The sequence below is a fragment of the Chinchilla lanigera genome, unplaced genomic scaffold, assembly GCF_000276665.1.
Source record: "Chinchilla lanigera isolate Chin_1 unplaced genomic scaffold, ChiLan1.0 scaffold00025, whole genome shotgun sequence".
In the NCBI taxonomy this organism is placed as follows: domain Eukaryota; kingdom Metazoa; phylum Chordata; class Mammalia; order Rodentia; family Chinchillidae; genus Chinchilla; species Chinchilla lanigera.
In genome coordinates this window covers 25,076,356-25,102,952 of record NW_004955426.1, presented here as the reverse complement: position 1 = coordinate 25,102,952, position 26,597 = coordinate 25,076,356, and the positions used below count along the sequence as shown (strand labels likewise).

Below are 26,597 nucleotides of genomic sequence, written 5' to 3'. Positions count from 1 at the left end.
TTGATTTGTGTAAAGTACAGTCATGCTTTCAAAATACATTAAATTTGTGAAAGTCAAAGTTAAAAACAATGTGACTGTGTTTTTCATGGAGTTATACTTAGGTAATAATATATACCTGTGGGAAGCAAACACCAACTTCAGTAGAGTGGTTATCTCTGAGAAAGAGGAAGGAGAAAGGAGAAATCATAAGGCCTCAGTTGGATCTGTAATATTCTATTGCTTAAACTGGTGGTGGTACATGGGTATTTGGTTTTTGATATGCCTGAAATGTTTTGTCTTTTTAAAAAATAGTTTTTCTGTTTGTTTTGTTTTGCTTTTGGTACTAGGGATAGAACGAACCCAGGGCCTTTGTACTGAGCTATATTCCAGCCACCCCCTCCCCCATTTTTTTCAAGACAGGTTCTTACTGAGTCACTAAATTGCCCAGGCTGGGCTTGGACTTTCAATCCTCCTGCCTCAGCCTCCCAGAGAACTGGAATCACTGGGTTGCATCACTATGCCCAGCTAAAAATAGGTAGCTTTCTCAAACTTTTACCTACAGCTTTTAAACTCATTCCTCTCCAGGATTAAGCTGTTCCCTTAACACTTTTAGGTTAAGGGAAATTTTCATTATTTTACAGTGGAAACAAAATGGTTAGGGGGATAGAATACCTTCAACAGATGTCTATATCTTTCACATCTCTAGCCTACTAAAATCTTCCCTTTCAAAGTATTATCATGTTTCACTTTAGGATTACATATCTGATTAGAAGAGCATTTGTTGCAGTGTTCTCTAGTTAGACAAAAATTCTTCTTGGAGAGCAGTAACATGGTTGCTAGCAAATACTTGGTTGATTAATCTGTTCTTGTGAGACAGACGTGAATGTCGGCAGCCTTTGCTGCATGTGAAAAGCAAGTTTTCTGTAGCCAAAATACCAGTAGTAGGTCAGGCGTGGTGGTTCATGCCTATACTGTAATCCCTGCTACTTGGGAGGTTGAGGTGTGAGGATCACTTGAGCACATGAGTTCCACACCAGCCTGGACAATGTTGTGCGACCCCCATCTGAACAAACAAATGATGACAAAACCAAACCGAAACAAATAACATTCTGCCTGCATTGTGCCTAAAAGCAGCATAGTAGCACTGTTATAAAACAGTAACAGTTTGAAGAGTAAAGTTTTGAGCTTTGATAAAAGGAAGCAAAGCTTTTGTAACACAGATTCCTGACAATGTTCCTTTACTATAGTCTTTATTTGTCTATGGAGCAGCAGTTAATGTGGCTGCAACAGTTTTCTGAATGGAGAATCTTTACCCTAGTTTTGAGAAGATGGTTCTGTTTCTAATAATGTGCCAAGCATATTCCACAGTGCTGGGGTGAGCAGAGTGGATAGCTCTGAAGATGAAGTCAGGAGACTTGCCCCTACTTGATCACAGTAGCTTTACAAATTACAGAATCTCTTAGAGCCTCAGTGCCTTCATCTGTAAAATAAGATAATAAACACATCACAGGCTTATTGTGAGGCCCAGACAGGACAACGTGGATGTTCCCTGCACTTTAAGATATTATATATATTTTTTCCTTTTATTTTAAGGTACTATATTTTTAAAAGTATTATTCTGCTGACATTTTAATATTGAAAGTATATTGATAATGGGGGTCAGGGCAAATATTTCTGTTCCTGTAAGGACAGTGTAACAAATTATAATATAATGACCTTAAATTACCAATATTTTGCTGGGATGAAGGAAGAGGAAGAATAAAAGAGAACGTAATTCAGTGTTCGGACGTTATTTGAAAACCTTGGAGAAAAATCTTGGCATCAGTTTAAGATTGTGCTCTTTTTTTTTTTTCCTGGTACTGGGAATCAAACTCAGGACCTTGCACTTGCCAGGCAGGCGTTTGTGCCGCTGAGCTGTATCCCTGGCCCAAGGTTGTGCTCTTGCCGCCACCCTTCCCTGCTGCCATAGTTGTGTGTATGAATGCCCTGGATGCTGCTCCCATGATCGTCCTTGATGCTGAGAAGTGTTTGGTAAACACCAGGTTCTCATTAGGTGTGTGCAGGGGTCTTCATTTGGTTTCTAAGGATGATAATGAAGCTTGATTACGTTGGTAAATTTGAAATCACTCAGGATCACAGAGCTGGGAAAATTCTTGTGACTCTCACACGAACCAGGAAGAAGCAAGTTGAAAACACACAGGGGGATTTCTTCTTTGCAACACTGGAGAGTGAACCCAAGGAGTACTGAGCTACACACCCAGCCCTTTGTAATTTCATTTTAATAATTAATTAATTAATATATCTCTGTTTGAGACAGGATCTTGCTAAGTTGTCCAGGCTGACTTCAAACTTGTCATCCTTTTGCTTCAGTCTCTTACTGGGATTCATTTTGTGGGGATGGTGATACACAAACAAAATTCCTCAGTGCCTCCTCCCAGAGAAAAAAACAGAAACAAAACAAGATTAACAGGATTTTTTTTTTTTAACTATAGGACTTCTCAGAGCCTTCACTTGTTAGTTAATAAGTAAGATTCCAAAAGTGAGACTGTACTTTTCCCAGATTTAGGAAATCTTTTTCTGTGGGGAATTTCTGGTCTTAATGCTTTGAACAATGTACTCCAGGAAATCTATTTTAATATTAGTTTTATGATTTTTCTAGCTCACAGAAATAATTAGAATGTTGGAAAAGGGGGTTTATCAGTTGATTAATGATACAGATGGGACACAGCTTTAAAAAGCGGAAAACCACAGGAGCTGGGATGTAATATACTAGGCACAAGCAGTCTTCTCTGGCTGAGGAACTCCCAGGATAGCACAGGGCACAGCAGAGTAACTGATGTTCATACAGGCTGAACATCTGTTTGTCCTCTTCATATATAGTATGTTCCATTTAAGAAATCTTGACCTGGGGATATGGCCCAGTAGTAGAATGCTTGCTGAGTAAGCACAAGGCCTTCATGTCAATCCCCAATACTGTTAACAAATAAATACATATATTAAAAAAATTACTTTTCACCTGGGTGTGGTGGTGCATGCCTCTAGTCCCACCACACTGGGAAGCTGAGTGTCTTAGTTACTTTCTCTTTGCTGGGAAGAAATACCCAGTACCTACCAGTTAAAGGAGGAAAGGTTTATTTTAGCTTATGGTTTATAAAGGTTTCAGTCCATAGTTGGCTGGCTCCAAGCCTGGGCAACATGCCAGAAAAAAAAACAGTCCATGGCAGGGCATGCAGGAGGCAGCAGACTTCCTTATTTTTTTCCCTTTTTTATTCCATCCAGGCTATAAACCCATTGGTTGGTGCCACCAACACTCAAGGTAGGGCTTCCATTCTCCACACCTAGAAGTATCTTAATAGGTGGACTAATGTAGTTACACAGACCTTTAGTCCAGATGCCATAGATTCAGCCACCTCTGAAAAGCCCCACCTATGAGCACATGAGGCTTTGGGGGGACATCTAGATAAAAGCCACAACATTGAAGCAGGCAGAGTAGAGGATTTCAGGTTTGAGCCCTGCCTGTGCAACTCAGTGACTTAGTGAGACCTTGTCTTAAAAAAAATTAAAAGGCAGGGGACATAGCTTAGTGTGAAGGCTCTTGGTTCACTCCCTGTCCCCCACAAGATTATTTTTATTAACTTAATAGTGAATATTTTAGAACATACACTTTTAAGCTAATAAATTTGTATCATTGTGCTAGGACTGCAGTAACAAAATGCTAAAAACCAGACTGCTTGAAATACCAGGAAATTATTTTCTCATAATCTGGAGATCAGAAGTCTGAAATCAAGACATCATCAGGGTCACATTCTCTCTGAAAGGTCTGGTGAATAATGTTCCTTCCATCTTCTAGCTTTTGGTGGTTCCTGGTTGTTTGACTTGTGGTAGCACAACTTCTGTCTCTGCTTCCCTCTTGCTGTCTCTGTGTGCATAGATCTGTGTTCCCTTGTCTTGTAAGACACCAGTAATTAGATAACTGGGCTTACTCTAAATCCAAGAGGATTACCTCTTGAGACCTTTAACTAATTGCATCTTTCAGTTTTATGATTTCCAAATAAGATAATATTCTGAAGTTCGAGGTTGACATGTCTACATGACCACACTTGCTGTTACATTTTATATATATTTTTTGTTGTAGGCCCTTCATTTTTCTTTTGTAATACTTCAGTTTCTAAGTTATTTTTTTAAATTAGTTTCAGAAAATGTATTAATAAAATGTCTTCATGGTATCTTAAGATGTTGAAATTGACATAAGACGGGTTTCAGTAGAATGGATTCGTATTTGATACAGAGAAAAGGTAAAACTAAAGAATGAAATTTTAAAATAATATGGGGGTTCAGTTCATTACTTTCAAAAATACAAGACTATAAATTAAGGGTTCCTCTAATATGTTAAACTTTTACAATTTTATTAAAAGGGTGTATATACAATATTAGTATTTACACAGTAATACCATATAATGCCTTCTTGAGGATTACTTTTGAAAAAGATTTATCCCATTTCACTTGTCATTTTTTGGAAAGGGCATGAGTTTTTGGTCAGATCTGGGATCCAGTGTTGGGTTTGCCACTTACTAGCTGAGCAACTCTGGACAAGTTATTTTGTCTTTCTGTGTTCTCAGCTTCTTGTAAAATGTTGCTTGTAATACCAACCTTCCAGAATTGGGTACAAAGTACATATAATGATTATTATGCATAAATAACAACTGGTAAGGTGTATCCTTTAATTATATTGCATACTATAAATGTGTAACTAGAATTATAATATAAAAATTGTGTTTGTTTTAAAGATTCTTGCTTCATCTCTCTTTGCTTTTCTATGACCAAGTAGTCCTGTAATTTTTGTAAGTGAAATCACTGTCAAGGACGGAGGCTATGTGCATATATGTCTATCGGAAGGCTGTTGAATATTAACCAGTTAGCAAATGGGTTGAACTTTAGAAGCTAGAGATCTCAAGATTGGTGCTAGTATTGGCAGTAAGGTTAGTGTAGCAGACTGCATGAAATGTGTACTTGTCTAAAAGTACAGCTAAAGGTGTCTACAAAATAATAGCTGTTACTTAGCACTTCCAGTATGCCTAGATAAAGGGATGCTATTGAAGCTGAGTGAATAGAAAGCACAGGTCAAACACCTAAATAATAATAGCTACCAAATTTTTTCCATCTTCTATGTGCTGTGTGCTATGGAAAGGGCCTTAGAAACATTATTTTATGTATCATTATTATCATCTCTACAGAATGTCTTATTTTTACAGATGAGTAAATGGTTAGGGATTTTTACCTTGTCCAGGTCAAATAGCTAGTAAGTACCTTCAAACAGGAATAAAACATATCTATGCTTGTACATGCACTGCCTTCTTATGTGGAAATGGAATTCAGTTCAGAGAAGATAAATTTACTATTTTTGTCCTTCCTCCACTTCGGAATTTTTTTAAAAATTAAAAAATATAAAACTGAGTAAAATTTTTAAAAAATCACTGTAGAATAACTTTTTAGTTCAGCATGTTATCCTTTTAATGTATTTTCTTTGTAGCTGGCAAGTTTAGAAGCATATACATATATTTTTGTTTGTAAGAATATTTTTTGTATTTTTCCTGTTAAGAGTCTGTTACATTGGGGTAACTATATTAAACTCTTCTTTGAAACTGGGCGTTTAGGTTGTTTGGAGTCTTTTATTCTTTCAAAATACAATGAAATACACCTACTTAGGGGGCTGGGGATTTAGCTCAGCGGCAAAGCGCCTGCCTGGCAAGCGCAAGGTCATGGGTTCGGTTCCCGGTACTGGAGGGAAAAAAAAAAAAAAGAAATACACCTACTTAGGCACATTCTTGTTATCTACTTAATTCTCAGTGACATTCTTAGGAGGGGGATTACACTTGGGGGGGTAATGTAATATCATCCTTAATGCTCACTTAGGGCATTGATTGCCCTTTTGCTTCCCTGAAATGTTCAATTGGTTACTCAATCATGAAAAAAATGTACTTATTTTCTGTTTAACAGACATAAAAACTAATGTTCTTTGCATGTTTGCTTGGTTCTTAGTGTGTGTGTGTGTGTGTGTGTGTGTGTGACAGAGTGAGAGAGAGAATTTGAGTCATTAACAGTTACTCTTAGGGCATCTTCTCTGTCCTCAGTTTTGTTTTGTTTTCTTTTTTTTTTTTCTTTATTTTTATTTTAAAAATAAAAGGAGGAAAACATTAACAGACAATCTTTTACAAAATAGCAAAAGAACAGTACAGACAATACAGACAGCCTTTTACAAAATAGCAAAAGAGTTACAAACAAAGTGGTAGGAAATTAACAATGCTTGTTGTATTACATATTGATATCTTCAAAGTGGTTTCTCATGAAAATAGATAGAGAGATGCAATATTGATCAATCAAGGACTCACTGACAGTTTCTTTCAGCAAAGAAATAGAAGACAGTAGAGGTCTCACGGTATTCCAGGCTGGCCGTGAACCTACTGTATAGCTTACGCTGGCCTTGAACTTGCAGTGACCCTCCTGCCTCAGCCTCCCAATTGCTAGGATTACAGGCATGCACCACCATGCTGGGCTTTTACAGTGTCCTCAGTTTTGAATGAGTTGTACTTTTGTCATTTCCTGTATCGTTTTGAAAGTGAATAAATTATACCTGTGTATTTTCTTCTAATGATTTTATAATTTGATGAAATGCTCAAGTATTAGAAAAAGCTTTGTAGTGTACCTTTATTGATTATTGATTTTATTCTTTTTGGAGGGGCTTCTATAATTCATCACAAGGGGTAACATTCTACCCATTATTACTCCATAACTGAGTAACTCAAGTCCATGTTCTGTGGCTATTACTTTCCCTCTTATTCTTGGTGTCTGTTCAATAAATTTTTCTCACAGTATTGCTGTATCTTGTTGCTTTCTAAATGATTTTAATTGTTTTATAAAATTCTTCTTGCTCTGCTCTTCTTCCTTCATAACTCCTATATTCTCTGATCCTTCTGAATATAGTTAATATTTTTTTCCTGAAATATCCAGATATGTCTTGGGTGAATTTAATGTCTATTTTTAAATTTTAATTTTTGTATTGTAGCCTTTTGGTGTTCTTACCTTACCAATTATTATGTACACTAATTACTAATACTAGTGATACAGTAATTACTAATTATTATTATACAGTCTGAACAAGCTATATTTTGTTTCTTACAGAACTTTTAACTTTTTTCTGGACTTACTAAATTACCTTAATTTTTCATTTTTGTTTTCTTCAAACCTAAGGCTGAATTTCCCATATCTTCTAGTGCCTTTACAATATTGCATCCTTTCAAACCTGTCAGATAGATAAGGTCCCCATCCCCCACCCCCCAAAGTAACTATTTTAGATCCTCTGTTGTTTTCCTGTCTGGATGTGTTGCCCTCTAGACCTACACATCTTTCATCTCTACTTTTCTGATGATCATTTTGACAATTCTATTTTTCACCTGTATTGGATCCCTTTTTTACTAGAGCACAGGTCGTTTTTCTTGGTGTCCTTCTCAGTTTTGCTGGAATATATATTCTCGAGTAGATTCTTTAAAAAGGGTGCACAGAAGTAAAAATTTTGGAGACTGCCCATGGAACCGAAATGCTAAAAGATACAAGGGATTATCAGTGCTAAGGGAATTGTGTCTGTGGCATGAGGGAGTTTTGGGGGGAGGAGTGTGATGAAACTTTTGTATTATATGATTATAATGGTAGTTATATTACTTTCTATATGTGTTAAAAATCATACAACCAGAGATAAAAAGTTCAATTTACAGGTAATGATAATTTAAAAAATGAAAAATAAAAGAATTTAAAAATAGAAAAAGACACACAGCAAAATGAATGTCTTTTCTTTCTTTCTCTCCTTAGCCTTCCAGCTTTCCTTTCTTAAAGAAATCACTGTCATCACTTTCTTATTTATTCTTCTCCTGAATCACTGCTAAACATCTAAATCTTTGGGGGTAAAACTGGAAAAATAAGCCTGCCATTTATTTTCTGATAAAGCTAAGTCTACTATTCTTAGAATACATCAAAATATATTATCAATCAATTCTGGTACTAATGTATTAAAATTTTTTTTCCTGCAGTTGGGAAACATGAATTGACTGGGCATAAAGTTGCTGTGAAGATACTCAATCGACAGAAGATTCGAAGCCTTGATGTGGTAGGAAAAATCCGCAGAGAAATTCAGAACCTCAAACTTTTCAGACATCCTCATATAATTAAACTGTAAGCTCTATTTATATTAAATATGTTCCAGTCATCTTTTTATCACTTTTGTTAATTTGCCTAATCTGACAAGTGAGAAAGATGACTGATGATTCTTCCTGTTTCCTAAGGGCTCTGAAGTTTTTTCCTGTTTATATATTTATCTAACACTGTCAGATATGCCTATTTTCCTGTTTGTGTATTTATCTAACATTGCTAGATAGACTTATTTTCATGTCTTAACCTTGTGCATATTCCCATTATCCTTATTCTGTCCTGTTTTCTGGACAGATGCCCTTCTGATAGGTAATGTGCTTTTACTCTTGTAGAAACAGTAATTGACTTGCTAGCAAAAGTTCTGTACCTCGCTATTTCCATGTATTGTCAATTAGCCTCACTATAGAATGCACTAGAGAAAGTTTCCCTATATTGCTTATATCTGGTGATAGAAATAAAATTTCAGGAATCTAATATTTTAATAGGGCCATAATTGTACTACTTTACAGTTGCCAATTGTAGGGTTTACAAATAACTTACTTATTGCTTAGCTCCTGCTTTATTACGCAGACTGTAAAGCTGCTTAGACTTTGCTGTTGCACTGGCTAATCGTTTCATCTTCATCTCTTCTCATTTGTTAAAGTGGTTTTAAGTATGATACAGTAATGATCCCTAAATGTACGTTTCCTGTTGTGAAACCGCTTCTCTGCACCCTGGACTCCCATGCCCGCTGCTTACTTTACATCTCCATTTCGATGTCCAGGAGGAACTTTAAACTCTACAGAGTCACATCTGAACTCTTTCATTGCCGTCCTCGGCTTGCTTTTCCCATACGTTTTCATCATCACTTAGTAGTTGCTTAAGAACAAAAACTTACAAATCATTCTTAGTTCCAATTTCTCTTGCCTTCTGCCGCCTGTTCCATTTCTTCCTTCAAACATACCCGACCCGTTTCTCAGCCTTCATCACCAACAGACTGATCTGAGCCGCTGTCTGTCGTCAACTCCTGCAGTGACCCCCTTCTTCCACCTTTGCCATTGCGGTCTGTGCTTCACATGGCAGTCACTGACCCTTTATTAGACCAGAGCGCATGGCTACTTAAACCATGACTAGCTTTCATCTTCCTTCAAGTGAAACCCAGAGTCTCTTTGTGGCTTAGAAAGTTCTGTGTCTTTTGGACTCCAGTTAAACCTGTGACTCCACATCCTATTTCTCTCCCAGCTTACTATGCTCTTGCTTTATATTCCTTCAATATGCCAAGCAGGCTTTTACCTAGGACCTTTGTACTTGCTCTTCTCTCTGCCTTGTTCGCTTCCTTCCAGATAATGTCACAGTTTGATTTATTACTTTCTTCAGGCTCTGCTCAAATGTTACCTTATTAGAAGCTTTCCTTGACGATACTGTACAGAAAATTTTGCTTTATTTCTCTTCATAGCATGTTCTGCCACTTGAGATGCTGTTTTGTTTCCTGTCTCCTGGAACATGGACCATGAGAACAGAGAATTTCTTTTGTTTCCTGTAGTGTCCCCAATGCTAGCACAGTACCTGGTATATTGTAGGTGCTTAGTTAATATTTAGTGAATGAATGAATATACGTGTTTTCATATTAGTAGATAATGTTTTCTCTCACCAGGTACCAGGTCATCAGTACACCATCTGATATTTTCATGGTGATGGAATATGTCTCAGGAGGAGAGCTATTTGATTATATCTGTAAAAATGGAAGGGTAAGCAGTTCTGATTTAATCCTGTATATATTTTGTAACTCTCCTTATCCCTTACTAGCATCACAATGCCAGGAAGCAATTTTAAGAGGTCTGTTTAGTAAGAAGTTTTTTTTTCATATATAGTGAGTACCCAACTTAGGAACATTTGAATTTCAAACTTTCACAGATGTACTGTGGAAGACTCACTTGGTTAGCTTACGGACAAATCTGACTTATGAACAGTTGTCCCGGAATGGAACTTGTTCGCAAGTCAGGGACTTACTGTATGTGTTTAGGATCATAGACTGTTCATAGCTAAAAGGACTTTAAAGATGATCTCCTTACACATGTGGATAACACATGTGGCTACTGAGCCTTGTAGTGTATATATTTGTTTAGGGTCACATGATTTGTCAGTGATAACTGCACTGAGACACCAGAACGCATAATCAGATTTACACCTTTGCTATACATGAATACTTTCAAATGTATCTTGAAGTATATAATTAATCCTTATAAAACATACTATTAAGCCATTACATGTCTAGGCCTTAGTCACTTCTAGCCACATTTAAATTATTTCACCTTTTTTGATTTCAAAAATCTGATGTACCTGGAGTAATAAGAACAGGCATCATGAAGGAGGTAAAACTAGATATAAAGAATTCAGAGCTGGAAGGAGCCTGAGAAAACACTTTCAATAGTACTTTATATCATAGATACAAAAGCTGAATACTGTCCCCTGCCCTTACTTTTCCTCATACTCAGGTTATCTGACATGTAAAAGCCCATGTTAAAAAAGCCATGTCCACACAGAGAAAACTGTTTTTCACATTTGTAATCTAAAGTTACTCACATTATTCTTTCATTCTTTATAGCACATCTGATTCATCAAAATCAAACTCATTACCTAAGTTAATTTTTATTTTATTGTTTCTTAACATGGTTAATTTCTACCTCAGGTATTTTTCTCAGGCCCCTCTCCCTGGTCCAGGTCCCCTCAAAAAAAAGGTCTGCCTAGAGAAATGGGACATGGGCACAAACTAAATTGATACCTTTTTCTTCTGTCTTTCATTTCTTGGTTATTGTTCCATATTGTGGGAATTTTAACTTTTGAATACTGAAACTTCAGCTATTATATTTTATAAATCAGAGGTCTTTAAGAACTCTGGGAACAGGGTGTTGTGGCACATTCCTATAATCCTAGATCACAGGAGACTGAGGCATGAGTTCGCCGCCATCTTGGGCTACAGAGCAAGTTCAGGCCTATACTGTGTAGCAAGATTCAGTCTCGAAAAACAAAACAATACCAAACAGAGCTCCCCAACACCAAAAAACTAACATGCTAGTTTTTGCTCCACAGATGTTGTCACCTTAGCTATTTGAGGATGAGGGGTTTTTTTTGTAGTTTTTTAAAAAGTCATCTTCAGTTCTTTGCTGTTTTGTACCTTCTGTGCTTTTATTCACGTTTTTGTTTTACTTACTCCTCTCTTTTGTTCATGGTCCTTGCTCAGATATATTGTGTTTCTTGGTTTTCCACTTACTGTACATTTAAGAGTGAATTACTAAACGCCACAATCATACAGGTGGAACTTACGGATTGGTGGGGATTCCTGTAGATTGGACTGGCAGGAATTGTCCAGTTTATTAGGGTACATTATATGTCATTAGTAACAAATATTTTTCCTTGGAAGTGATGTGTGCTGTAGAAGAGACTGTCCACTTTTCTAGATGGCATTAGTTTAGCTGTCAATGCTATGGGACCTGAGTGGGGAGGAGGGCTGCAGTCTCACTTGTTAGTACGTTGGCTTCACTTAACCCACAAGTTTTCCTCATAATGTCTCATCTCTATCTTGTATCCTTCAGAACACAGTCGGTCCAGCCTTACTAGAGTAAAGTATAGGTCTTACTTCCCAGTAGGGGTCAGTTTAAAAGCTTCTTACCTCAACCAGTCCTGTTTTCACCTTATCTACCACTTCTACTTTATGGAGTTGCTGATGCGTCTAATTTCTAACCCTTGCCAGGGTTCTGTGTGCTGAGTTTATTTCTTACTGCCCCCTACCAGACTTAGGTTTCACTTTTTCTGTGGGGCAAGTCTTTATCACTGTTCAGCACAGTAACTCCTCTTGATAACTGCTGTCTTGTTTTTGTCATTCTGTCATTACATGCCTCTTACTGCTGATGTTATTTTAGTGATATTTTAAGGATACATTCTGCAGTGTTTAACTGGGAATATGCTTTGACTTTTCTAACCTTTTCTATACATATCTTCCCCCCATCCTATATATAATATCTTTGTTATTTTTCATTTGTGTAGCCTCCCTAGTTATTTTACCACTCATATTTTGTTCAACTAAGCTTTTCTACTCTTTCCTATTTTGAACCAGGTATTCTTTTTTTCCCCATAAATTCTATTTGAAAAAACAAGAGTATTAGATTGCTAAAATATAAGTAATTTTTGTAGAGGGTCTTTCATAACAGTTTAGTAGTAGTTATACTTTTGTTTTGAAAAAAATTACTAGTTTTTCTGTTGTCCCAGATTATCCATGCCATTTAAGGTGAGGAATTCTGATTTTGGAATGCTAATTCGAGACCTGTCAGAAAATTGAGAGTCCTTTGCTTGGATGATTAATAGCTTATTTATTAAATACGACTTCTTGGGAGCAAGCACATACACATCACTTACATTGAGAAAACAACTTAAAAAGTGGATAGAAAAGTTTTTAAAGAATATTTTTATAAAGGCAGTTGCAGGATAAGTTTTTTTAAGGTCCAATAAATTATATTTTATACGATGAATTAAGGCTTTTCTTTTGTTAAAACATCTTTTAAGACATAATATCGTTGCTTGCTGATTCATTCTCAATGCTTAAATGTTATATCCTCAATAGTCTAAAATAGTATCTGGCATCCCAATATCATTTCCTGTTGTCCTGCTTTATTTTCCTTCAAAGCACTGTCACTCCTAATGTTACATTTGTTTTGTTGCCTTCTTTTGTCCACTGGATTAGGGTTTTTGTTATATTCAGTGGTATATCATGAAAGTCTAAAACTGTAGCGCACTGAAGGTGTTCAGTAAATACTAAAAGAATGGAGAATTAAACATTTCTAATATTTAGGAGAAAACATGCCTAGTGTCACATAGAAGGTAAAATTATTTCAAGTAGGATATGTTATGTAGACAGGGAAATGTAAACATATGAAAATGTACGAAATATAATCATGAAAATGCTGATTTGGGTTCCAGGATCCTACCATTCCTGCTTTGTACTTTGTATCTTGCTTCACTTTAGAAGTATTATGGATGAAATTCATTGGAAGGTTTCTTGAATTTCAAGTTTATAGTTTGGAGACCTGTAGGTCAGAAAATTAATTTTGAAAGATGCACCTTTAAGATGCCTCTCTACTTTTCTTAGCTGGATGAAAAAGAAAGTCGACGTCTGTTCCAGCAAATCCTTTCTGGCGTGGATTACTGTCACAGGCATATGGTGGTCCACAGAGATCTGAAACCTGAAAATGTCCTGCTTGATGCACACATGAATGCCAAGATAGCTGATTTTGGTAAGGCTGTTCTTACGGTTCACCTGTTCATTATGTCTAGTGAACACAAGTATTCTTCAGCTAATTTTCATATGACAGACCAAGTATCCCATTTTGTTAATGAGAGGTCAAGTATACCATTTTGTTATTGAGCTTACAAAAAGGAGAAAAGCTGAAGTACTCTCTTTTTTCTGAGCCTTCTGTCTTTAAAATGGAGTTTTATGGTAGTATATAAACTATTCAGGTTGGCAGCATTAGAGATATCATTTGAAAAGAAACCACTCTTGTTGAAGAAGGTAGCAACCTATTTCCGGTATATTCTTTTGGCCAGTATGGAGAAAAAAGAAAGTGAATAGGATGGAGTTATTTGAAAGTTGAAAGCCAGAAGGTGAACTTGAACAAAAGTTTAAAAATTAAAATATTTTAAATGGAGAAAATCTGATTTCAGTTTCAGAATACTTGAGTGTAAAAAACTGGATTTATTTTTCCCTTTTTCCTCTATAAACTGACATTGTTAAACAAGAGAAAAATGAACCTCTGAAACTCTTGGTTGCTTTAATTCAAACCAGAGGAAATTTTATAAATATCATATTCAGTTTTCTATATATATTACTTAAAATTTTAGAAACTTATGTTCCAAACAGTCCTGAGCTTCTGGATAGGAGCTCTCTGTGTGTGTGTTTTCCCCTCCTTCCCTCCTCCCCTCCACTCCTCCTCCCCTCACCTTCCCTCTGTTTTTCTCTCTCTCTTTTGAGACAAGGTGTCTCTAATTCAAGCTGGCCATGAACTTACTATGTAGACCAGGCTGGCCTTGAACTTGTGGTCCTCTTGCCTCAGTCTCTCAAGTGCTTGGATTACAGGTGTGCACAACCATGCTCAGCTCCTTTTCTATTATTGAACTAAACTGTTTGACTTTCTTTATTCCTCAGTTATAATTACCTTTTTTCCCTTCATTTCGTCCTCCCCTCCCTCCCTCCCTTCTTTCCTTCCTGGGATTGAACCAAGCGCTTTCACACTGAGCTACATCCCCAGTCTTTTATATTTTGTGAAAGGGTCTCACTACGTTGTTAAATTGCCTAGGTTGGTCTTAAAATATAAGATCCTCCTGCCTCAGCCTTCCACAGTTCTGGGGTTACAGTTGTGTGACCTCATTGGGCTCTGGATTATCTTTATAGAGTGCATTTCTATAGGAACAAATGTTTCTTTTTGGAGTAAAACTATGAGGGAACTTTCAGATTCAAAATTACTGCTTCGTAAAATTTTGTTTTGAAAGACTCAACAGGATTAATAGAAACTGACTTTTAATCTTTCAAACTGCAATTATTTTCTCTGGCATTCTCTGTCTGAATAAAAGTTAAACGTAAGCCAGCTGTGGGTGTATATGCCTTTTAATCTCAGAACTCTGGAGGCTGAAGCAGGAGGATTGAATTCAAGGTCAGCCTGGACTACATAGAAATATCCTGTCTCAAAAAAAGAAAATCAGATGTAAAGAAGGAAAGTTTATTTCAGTAAGCAAAATAACCAGTGCCTTAGAGTCATTAAACTCTAGCAACACACTGACTTTAACCTTTGAAATTATACATTTGGGAATTAAGACTGATTTTGTTGAAACAAAAACCAGAATGATGGTTTATCTCTACAGTGCAAATTCAGTTTTATTGTTTAATGGGGTTTCTTTTCTATATTTGTCTTTGGGAACTCTTTGAGTAGCTATTTTTGTGCACTTTCAGGTCTTTCAAACATGATGTCAGATGGTGAATTTTTAAGAACAAGTTGTGGCTCACCTAACTATGCTGCACCAGAAGTAATTTCAGGAAGGTAATATTTGATACTTCCTACCTCCAATACATTTGTGGTTGTTTTCTCCTAGATTTTGTTAATCTATGTTATAGTCTAGTGAAAAAAAGACATAGAAAGCTTATTTTTTTCTTATCTGGAAATATTCTGTTTCTTACGAATAAAACATTACAATGAATAACCTTAAGGACTTTATAGAGGGGAATGTTAGTCTGCAAGTCAGCACTATATTAGAAGAGAGTAATTTAATTTTTTCCCTGGTAGACGATATTAAATTTAAAGCTAGTTAGTTTTAACGTAGGTAGGCTGGGCATGGTGGTCCACACCTGTGTACCCATCACTCAGGAAGCTGAAGCAGGAGGACTGCCACAAGTTTGAAGCCAGCCTGGGCTACGGAGTAAGTTTAAGTTCAGCCTGAACTATATAATGAGAACCTGTCTCCAAAAACCGTCTTACGTACATTTAAAACTTAAAATTGACTTACATGAAGAATGAAGTGTAATATAATGTGTACCTTTAATTTTTCAAAGATACGGCATTTTATAGTAGCAGTTTGTGACTTAGTGACATCCTCTCTCAAAAAACAAAAACAAAAGGCTGAGGCTGTAGCTCAGTATGAAGGCCCTAAGTTCAATCCCTAGTACTGAAAAGATAACTTTTTCCTGTGAACCATTTAGCTCGACTTCTTTCCAGTCTTAAGCTCCTTTTACCTTGGTAGGAGGCCTTAAGTTATTGTGGGAGAAATGGATTTAGTCTGTCACTAAGGAATTTAACTTTTTCTTTGTAACCAAGAAATAATACTTTAAAATTTAACAGTGATCTGTTCAAGATTTGGCATTCTTAGTAATATCATTGTGAGGTAGTACGAAGAGAATTTTATCCATGGGCCATAATTTACAAAACGTATTTACTTTTGTTTTCAAAAACAATATTTATATAATTAAGATATTTATGTGTAACATGCAACAGTGGCTGTAAACCATATTTTGAATACTAATTCTTTATGAAGTATCCATATTTGAAATTTTTGATTGAGTCTGATATAATTGATTGTTTCATGAGATTGGTATTTCTTGTTACAGGTTATATGCAGGCCCAGAAGTAGACATATGGAGCAGTGGTGTTATTCTCTATGCTTTATTATGTGGAACCCTTCCATTTGATGATGATCATGTGCCAACTCTTTTTAAGAAGATATGTGATGGGATTTTTTATACCCCTCAGTATTTAAATCCTTCTGTGATTAGCCTTCTGAAACATATGCTGCAGGTAGATCCAATGAAGAGGGCCACAATAAAAGATATCAGGTAATAAATCAATTTGGAAATTATCAGATCTCATAATAGTAGTGTGATATAAGTGACAGAAAAATTGTAGAACTGACTATACAGTGCAATCCTGTTTTTGGTTGAAAAAATATAGTATAGGAACACATTTGTTTGTTTTACTTTGGTATTAAAATATACTAAACTGATTATGGAAGTAAAGTAGGAGGGAGGCCTTGTATATTTTACTTATGCAGCCTTGTTTGGAAATTCTTACAGTAACCATTATATTACTTTATTTATTGTCATCTATTTTTTGCAGTACTGGGGATTGAACCTAGGGCCTCATGCATGCTAGGTAAGCACTCTACCACTGGGCTCCATTTTTAGCTAATAAATTTAAAATTGCTATTGATGGGTTGGGGGTGTACAGTGGTTGAATGCTACGTAGCTTTCAGAAGATCCTGGGTTTGATACCTTACATTGCAAAAAATAAACGAAAAACACTAAAAAAGCTAATGAAAAATAAAAAGGATCCTCATATGATGTTGTCTTGGTTACTTTCTTGTTGCTGGGACAAAATTCCTGATAGTCATAAGTTAGAGGAGGAAATGTTTATTTTAGATCATAGTTTGTAGAGGTTTTAGTCCATAGTTGGCTGGCTCCATGGCAGGGTGGTGTGGCAGAGGGATATCACAGAGGACAGTTGATGGCATGGCAAGCAGGAAGGCAGCAAGTAACACGCCTGTCTTCTTTCTGTCCCTTTATAGTCTCTCCGGGTTATAAATTTGATTGGTTCCACCCACGTCCAGGGTGGGGCTTCCATTATCCACACCACTATGCTAACCCAATTAGTTATCATACATCCTTAACCCATATTTACACACCCTAGATCCAGCCACCTCTGTAAAGCCCCACCTATGAGCATGAGGCTTTGGTGGGATATCTAAATACAAGCCATAACAAATGTTAATAAAATTTTATAGTAGGTCTTTAGGATTTTCTATTGTATGCTTCACATTTCTTTTTTTTTTTTTTTTTTTTTTTTTTTTTTTTTGGTTTTCTCCGGTATTGGGAACCGAACTCACAACCTTGCGCTTGCCAGGCAGGCGCTTTTGCTGCTGAGCTAAATCCCCAACCCCTCAGATTTCATTTTAATGCAGTCTCATTAGGATAACTTCATAGTAGTAAATTTCTGATGCTCTTCAAGTTCTGATCTCATTAATTGTTTTTTTTCCCTATGTTTTTTTTCTTTTTAACTTCAAGGAATGAGAAAATTTTAATCAGTGACATGTTTCTCTTAGTATATCTGAATCACATGAAATTGCTGTTTTGTAGGTAGATGTTGCATTTCATATGGTTCAACCTAATAGTTTAATTAAGACAGAAATGATGGTGACACATGTACTTCTAAAATTTAGGTGAGCTATTTCTGACGAAGACTTAAAAATACTCACCTTATGTGTTTTCTACTGTCATTTCCTTTCTCCTCACCTTTTAGAAATTCTCTTTTGGCTTTTTAATGGTTAGATTGCAAGTTTCTCTGCAATGGAGGGAAAAAGAAGAAAGAAACCATCTAGATACAGGAATAGTAAATGATTAGCATTATCAAGAAGAGAATTCAAACCTTGGTTGCTTTCTACTTGTGTGATGAAAGACTAGCTAAAATAGAGCCTCTAAATGTGAGGGCATGAAAATCATTCCCTAAAATGTATATTGTAAAATAACTGTCAAATGTATTTGCTTGTGTTTTACATTTTTTCCCATTAAAATGTAATATATGACAACTGGGAAAGACTTAGAAAAATACCAGCAAGAGAAAGTAATCATTGTTCTTTTGTGCTTTCCTCTTGATTTTTTTTTTTCTTTTACCTTTAGAACTCAGGTTTTTGACACTGCTAACATCAAATACAGCCCTTTATATCTGAAGTTGGGGGACTGGAGAAGGGAATTAGGGTATGACCTTTGAGCCACAAAGAGTTGGATTGCAAATCCTGGCTCTGCCTCTTACTTTGTGACCTTGTGCAAACTCCCTGATGTGCCTGAACCTTGATTCTTTTTTTATTTATATATATAATCTTTTAAAAATTTTATTTTAAAAGAAGAAAAAAACTCAAAAAGGCAAAAACAAAACATTGAACCTTTATTCTTTCATTTAAAACATGGGGATGTTATTATCATCTATGAATGTTTCACTGATGAAGGGAAAGTACATATGAATTACTTAGCATAAATCTTTGGAGGACTCAGTGAATGCTACATGTTTACTGTTTTTGTTATTAGGTTCTTTTCACTTAACATTATATCAAGAGCACTGAAGCCACACAATGGGTTTTTTTTTTTTTTGAGCCGGAAATAAACTGCACTTTGTCATTGTTATTTATTTCACAACTTTAAATATAAATGTAGACTTTTCCTTTGCTACATCAGTCCTTAAAATCAGAGAGAATCTGGAGCATTTTCAATATGTACAATGAAAAATCCTTGTTTGAAAAATGATAGTAATAACACAGTATGGGTATAAATATAAATGAATCCATGTCTTTGTTTTTATTTTTGTTTTTCTTTTGGTACCAGGAATCGAACTCATGACCTTGCACTTGCCAGGCAGGCGCTGTGCTGCTGATCTAAATCCCCAGCTCCTCCATGTCTTACATTCCTCGAATTTGTTACTTTCTGTCCTTATTCTGCTTAAAATTCTCCTGACCTAACCATTTTCTCTCAGGGAACATGAATGGTTTAAACAGGACCTTCCAAAATACCTCTTTCCTGAGGATCCATCATATAGCTCAACCATGATTGATGATGAAGCCTTAAAAGAAGTGTGTGAAAAATTTGAATGTTCAGAAGAGGAGGTTCTCAGCTGCCTTTATAATAGAAATCACCAGGACCCTTTGGCAGTTGCCTACCACCTCATAATAGATAACAGGAGAATAATGAATGAAGCTAAAGATTTCTACTTGGCAACAAGCCCGCCTGATTCTTTTCTTGATGATCACCATTTAACTCGCCCCCATCCCGAAAGAGTACCATTCTTGGTTGCTGAAATGCCAAGAACACGACATACCCTTGATGAATTAAATCCACAGAAATCCAAGCACCAAGGTGTAAGGAAAGCAAAATGGCATTTGGGAATTAGAAGTCAAAGTCGGCCAAATGACATCATGGCAGAAGTATGCAGAGCAATTAAACAACTGGATTATGAGTGGAAGGTAAGAAAGAGCATTCTGAACATTAACACATTTGCCAAACCTGTAATCTAGACAATTTTTATAGAAGAACTGATTTGGCTTTGTTTCTGTTTATATCATATGCTAGGTTGTAAACCCGTATTACTTGCGTGTGCGAAGGAAGAATCCTGTGACGAGCACATACTCCAAAATGAGTCTGCAGTTATACCAAGTGGATAGTAGAACTTACTTACTGGATTTCCGAAGTATTGATGGTATGTACATGTCAGACTTTTGATACTGAACATGGCCTGTTAATCTTCCTTTTGAAGCTTCTTGACTTCTTCCTAGTAATTCAATAGCAAAGGAATAGGAAACTTGAGTTTTTGTGCCTTTGTGATACTAACATTTATAAGTCTTACTGTTCTTATAACTTTATTGTGTGTTGGCCTTTGCATATTACTGTCTTTTTAAATCCTTCAAGACAAAGTATAGTTTGGTACTAAAGTGATAGTTTTATGCTTCATTTCTGTGTTTTTGTGAGATTCATTTTGGTAATATAAGATGTTTTACTATTTAGAAATAAATGTTGATGTTTACATTTTTATTTATGACTAATTTTTAAAATAAACACAAGATTATGGCTAGTTTTCGTTGGACAGATCAGTTAAGAGATGGTGCCATCATTGTTTATGGAAGATTATGCAGAATTATAACTAAGATTCATATATGAATTTTTTCCTTCTTCACAAACTCAAAGATAGTACATATATGCCATCAAACAATTTTTTTTTGTCTTTTTGAGACAGGGTTACGCTGTGTAGTTCAGGCTGGCCTTGAGCTTACTTTGGAGCCCAGGCTGGTCTCATACTCGCAACGACCCTCCTGCCTCAGCCTCCTGAGTGCTGGGATTACAGGTGTGCGCCACCACGCCCAGCTCCATCAGACAGATTTAAACTATAATGTGCTGACCAAAACTGAATGTCTGGTTATCTTTATGTTCAGGTACTGTGTATCTGCTAACACATACTTACATAGTTTGAGATAATGAGTTTTATTTTTCTCATTGTATTTGGATTAAGTTTGCAATCTTATTATTATTGGCACCAAGGTTTGCCAATTGAATGGCCATTTGCTTTTTTTTGTATTCTGTTCCCAACTAGTTTTTTTTTTTTATTTTGATTATTGGAATTGTTGTCCCTTATGAGATCTTAAAAGAAATATCATGTGAAAATGAAGAGTGAAAACCACTAAGCAGAAGTTAGGAGTTGGGTTCTAGATTTACCTTTACCTTTCTGTTTCCATGGATAAATTACTTAGCTTCTCTGGATTCTTTCATATAAATAAAATAAGCTTGGATGATGTAATTTCCATGACACCTTCCACATTTCAGGTGAGTTGATTCTGTGACTTTAATATGGAAGGATTAATTTTTATGACTAAAGAACATTTATTAAACTCCAGGTTATTAGCTTACTAGGCTTTCAATCTTTCATTGAAAGATGGATGTGGGGCTGGGAGACTTAGCTCAGCGGCAAAAGCGCCTGCCTGGCAAGCACAAGGTCTTGAGTTCGGTTCCCGGTACCGGAGAAAAAACCAAAAAAAAAAAAAAGAAAGATGGATGAATAGCTGTGCTGTGCACCAAACCTTAATTAGCCATTGCAAAAATACATGCTATGTGTTCAGAGTTGAGTAGTTTAACACAGCCGTGTGGCCTCAATTTAGAAGGTATTTATGTTTTGGACAGCTGGTCAGTAGTCTCACCTAAATCAACAATATCAATATTGTGAAAAAATTGTGAGGAGGTTATAGATTATAATAAATTGAAATTCTTTTTGTCCAGATGAAATTACAGAAGCCAAATCAGGTACTGCTACTCCACAGAGATCGGGATCAGTTAGCAACTATCGATCTTGCCAAAGGAATGACTCGGATGCTGAGGCTCAAGGAAAATCCTCAGAAGTTTCTCTTACCTCATCTGTAACTTCACTCGATTCTTCTCCTGTTGACTTAACTCCAAGGCCTGGAAGTCATACAATAGAATTTTTTGAAATGTGTGCAAATCTAATTAAAATTCTTGCACAATAAACCTGAAACTTTGCTTATTTCTTTGATAGCAATAAGCATGCATAATAAATAATAGCCAAATGCTTACATGTATAATCGAGTTATAGATATATACATAATTATAACTGAGGATTGGCCTTCTGGAATGCAATTTGCACAGGAGTTGGAAAATGATTAATAATTAAAAGCCTAATATGCATAAATAAATTAAGATCATTTTGTTGTTATTGTTCACAGGCATATAGCATAATATAATACAAACAATGAATTAGGTCTCAGGCTCTCTTGATTTTCAGCTGTTTTCTATTTAGTGTATACAGGGCTTTGTAGAATATTAATTTACCATAAAGGCCTTTATATATGTTGTGTTCTATATTTGCTTTGTAAATTTACTCAGTATTGCCTAGAATTCCTCTAGACCTTTATAGGTGATATTATCTTCTGGGCTTCTTAAATCAAATAGCTAGTATTTTCCAATAGCAGTAACAGTCTGGATAACTTCTTTCATGTCCTCCTCTTAAAATTCTATACTATATGATAAATTGTGTCAGGTATTAAACTCAATTTAAAGTTTTTCTTTAGTTGGGTAAGTCCAAAACACAGAATTTATATATTCATATACTCTCCACACTGTTTATCTTATAATTTGTCCCCCATACTCTGTAAAGTGGTCTGTGTCAAGAGCTGAGTTGCATATAATGTATATAAATCATGTTTCTGTAATTTCACAAATTCTGGCTCATGTTGTCAGCCAGTATTGAATGTATGCAAACATCTGTAGTAATTTGATTATGGACCTTTTAATTGATTCAGTGCATAGAAAGAACAGGTGTTACCAACTATAAATGCCTAGCTGGACCCTTCCCTCTGTGAACTTTTTTAAAAAGAAAAATTGAAAGACTATAGAGTAATCCTATGTATCTAAATTAGATTTCTTTAACATTTTGCCATTTTTTCTGTCTATACCCAGATATATATATATATAGTTATGCATATGTATTTGTGTGTGTATATGCCTGTTTTCTGAACTACTTGGATGTTACATTTATCATCCCTAACTACTTTAAGTGTCTTCTTAAAGTAATGAGTCTCCTAAGAAAACTACCATAAGTTCATTATAAGTTTAGTAACTTCCTATGATCTGATATTCATGCCATGTTTAGATTTCCCTATTTATCCTCCAAATTGCTTTTACAGCTGATTATTTCAAACCAGGATCCAATTAAAGTTTACACATTGGATTTTGTTAAATCTCTTTAGTCAGATATAACATTATTTTGGTAAAATGCAGAACAAATCACAGTTCTTCTGAATGGCCAAATTTGTTTTGTGTTTTAATTATTTAAAAAACTTAGCATTATGGGAACTGTCTAAAGATGTTTAATCTAAGATCTCTCACATATTTTTTTACTCAGTAATAAAATCACATAAGTGTAAATGAAAACTTTAAAGTCACCTCAGATAAAATTGATATCATGTGTATGCTGATAAATAAATATTGTATTGTCCACATTTGCCTAATATTATTTTTTTGGACACAGGGGCTCACTATGTAGTTCAGGCTGGCCTTGAACTTGCAGCGATCCTCCTGCCTCAGTCTCTCAAGTGCTGGGATGACAGGCATATGCCACTACTTCTGGCTGCCTAATATTATTTTAACTTAAAGAAATGGGGCTAGGGATGTAGCTCAGTGCTTGCCTAGCATATACAAGGTCCTGGGTTTTATTCCAGCACAGAAAAAATAATTATTTTTATTTTGGTGTGTGTTAGTCATTTTCTGTTGTAAGAGATTTTTATTTTTATTGTGTTAGGATGGTCTTGTCAAATATAGGGAGCACTTATGTAACCAGATGATAATGGTAGCTTGCATAAATGGTTACTTGAGTTTATGGTGACTCCAGTACCTCTATACTAATGCACTGAATTTAAAACAAAAATCGTGATTCTTTTTGTCCAGGGCTTGTTCTATTGAACTACATAACTGAATGCTGTTATAAAGTACTAGATGTTTTATCTACATATGAGCAGAAGACTGTATTTGTAACTGTGTGATCCCTTGATGGGGATATTGGTTTCACTTAGGCTGTCTAAATGCAGCATTATGTTCCTGATGTTAAGAACAGAAGACTGTATTTTTAAAGTTACAGATTTGTATATAGAACTAAGTATCTTTATGAACTGTTCCGGCAGGATTGACAAAAGAAGGAACCAATTAACTAGGACCCTCTAAAATTGTTAATTTTGTAAACTTTGCTTCTTTTATAAGTTATTGTGATTCTCTTTAGTTACTGAGTTTTATTTTGAAGGTATTCAAATATTGCACTTATACAAAGAGTTTGATAATTGCAGACTACTGCAGTACATTCTTTTTTAAGCTAGGATATTTGAAATGATCACTTTGGTCAAGTATGTCAAGGTTGCAACAGAATTTTCACAAACTGTAATTTGCAAATTCTTACTAATACTGAAGATGTAAGGGGAGTCACTATAATGATTTTTAATCTTTTTTATTATCTTTTTCAGCAATTTATATTTTTTGTGATTTTATGCAACCATATTTTTACTTTGTCTTGACAACTGAAAGATGTATAAGGTTTTTGCCAGAAATGTACTGTAGACACAGTTTTAAATATAACAGATTTTACTGATATGTAAAAATTTTGCCATTAAAACTGATTTCTCACTGAGAGGAACTTTTCTACCAGGTTGGGGCATATTATGGGAGCTTAATATATCTAATTTAAAATAATTTCACTGAAGTAAACATTATTGCTTTTACTTTGATTATATTTTTTCTTAAAATGCTTTTGTAGTATTTTCAGAGTATTAGATAATTTTATATGAAATTCTCCCCTCCCCCCCCCAGCTGTGGTGCCATTTTTGATTTTGTGATGATACTGTTCACAATTAATGCATGGTGGGCTGTGGCTAGATGTGGGTCCGTGCATCTATTTTCCAAGTGGCACCTTTGGAATTAAAGAAAAATGTGTGGTGTCTAAAAAGTTTTTTCTTCTCCTCTACCTCCCCGCCCAAAATATAAATCTCACTTCCATGGTGCATTCTCCTGACAAGATGAGATTCCACATACGGTGAAATTGTAAGTTGCTGGTAGAGTAGAAATCAATCTTTGTGGTTTATGTATGTTTTGACTGGAGTACACAATTTCAAGTACCTTAATTCAGAAAGATGGCATAATAAAAACTTCATTTTTCATTTTGGTGTAATGTCTTTCTCTGTTTAACCTCTGGGAAAACTAAATAGCAACTGCGGATGGGGTTGTTCATGGCTGAATGTATTTTTACCTTTCTTAACAATATACCTAAGAATATAGTGGTTGACCAAATTTTATTTATTTTTTATTTTTTAGTCTTTTTGAGACAAGGTTTCACTATGCAGTTGAGGCTGGCCTTGAACTTGGCAGCAGTCCTGCCTCAGCCTCCCAAATGCTGGGCTTACAGGCGTAAGCCACTATGCCTGGCTTTTGACCACATTTGAGTACTCAAAATACTGTTTTTATCTCAACTAAATTCGTTTTAATTCCATCTAGAAATCAAGCATCTAAACAAAAATATTCACAGGTATTATAAAAAAACAAAAAGTAGGTACTGTTTATCAGTAGCTAACAGTGGATTTGCTTAGAATCCTGCCTGTATCAGTCACTTTCCTTTCACTGGGACAAAATACCCATATCTGCAACATAAAGGAAGAGAGGTTTAATTTAGCTCAGTTTCAGGGGATTCAGCCCAGGTCCATTGGTTACAAGGCAGAAACGTGGTGTAGCAAAGCTTCTTAGTTCATGGTGGCTTCAAAGCAGAAGCAAACAGTGCAGAGAGGAAACGAGACCAGCTACAGACTCCAAGGCCATGCCCTTGTGACCCCCCCAGACACACCCAGCACTGTGTCCCAATCCTCCAGGTGGATCCCAAAGCCCCTCCAACGGACTCTCCATGCTAACTACCACAGTCACACCACTGCAGTTAGACTTCAGTACTAAATCTTTAATCTACGAACCAGTATTGGGTAGGACTTTTGCTATATCTTTGGCATTCTAAGTCTTTAAAACGACAGTACGGCTAAAGAGTGGTACAAATAGAATAGGTTTTTCTTCTGAGGAACACCATCACGGGTATTTCCTTTGTATGAATTTGTACACAAAATTGTTTTATTTGAAAAAAGTACCTGTTGAACTGTTCTACTTATTGTAAAAGAATGAACTTTTATTCATTGTAAATGCCAACAATGATATATTTAGAATATTTTACCAATTTGGGAGATGTTCATGTCAAAGAACAGCACAGGAATGTATTACATAGAACCACAGGTTAATCTGTGATCACATAAGGAAAAAAAGTGGTGGGTGAAGTGTAAAACTTCACGGGAGGAAACCTTTAATGGAGTAGAGGGGATCAAGTTTAAATTAGTCCAGAGATTTAGGGAAGAATCCTAGAAAAGGGACACAGCCTAAAGCAACAGTTACTCATTTTAAACTATGCTCTTTTTGTTCGTTTGTTTGAGACAGGGTCTCGCTATGTAGTTCAGGCTGGTCTTGAGCTCACGTTGTAGCCCTGGCTGGTCTTGAACTCCCAAAGATCCTACTGCCTCAGCCTCCCCAGTGCTAGGAGTACAGGCGTGCGCCACCATGCCCGGCCCTAAACTATGCTCTCACATGCCTGCTACGAAAGCACTATTTGCAGAAAAGTGCACAAATCCTAAGTACAGTATTTGGCTCTGAATTTTTAATGGTTCAGGTTTACATGGGCTTTGTAGACCTCTATCCAGATTATGAAACACTGTCATCACCTTAGTGCCTTTTATAATGTAAGTCATACCACTTCTGTTCTGTTCCCTAAGTAGTGTGGTACAACATGGGCAGC

At 35.8% G+C, this 26,597-nt stretch overlaps 1 protein-coding gene across 1 annotated transcript; it reads left to right on the top strand.

Annotated features, from left to right (window-relative positions):
* The first annotated feature begins 862 nt into the window (after nucleotides 1–862).
* Prkaa1 (protein kinase, AMP-activated, alpha 1 catalytic subunit) lies at nucleotides 863–23,235 on the top strand. The gene is made up of 9 exons (XM_005386244.2): nucleotides 863–920; nucleotides 8,061–8,202; nucleotides 9,812–9,905; nucleotides 13,301–13,445; nucleotides 15,155–15,242; nucleotides 16,304–16,528; nucleotides 19,212–19,698; nucleotides 19,805–19,931; nucleotides 21,500–23,235. The coding sequence occupies exons 1-9, from the start codon at nucleotides 863–865 to the stop codon at nucleotides 21,742–21,744; spliced, it is 1,611 nt and encodes a 536-aa protein (XP_005386301.2). The 3' UTR covers nucleotides 21,745–23,235.
* Nucleotides 23,236–26,597: the final 3,362 nt, after the last annotated feature.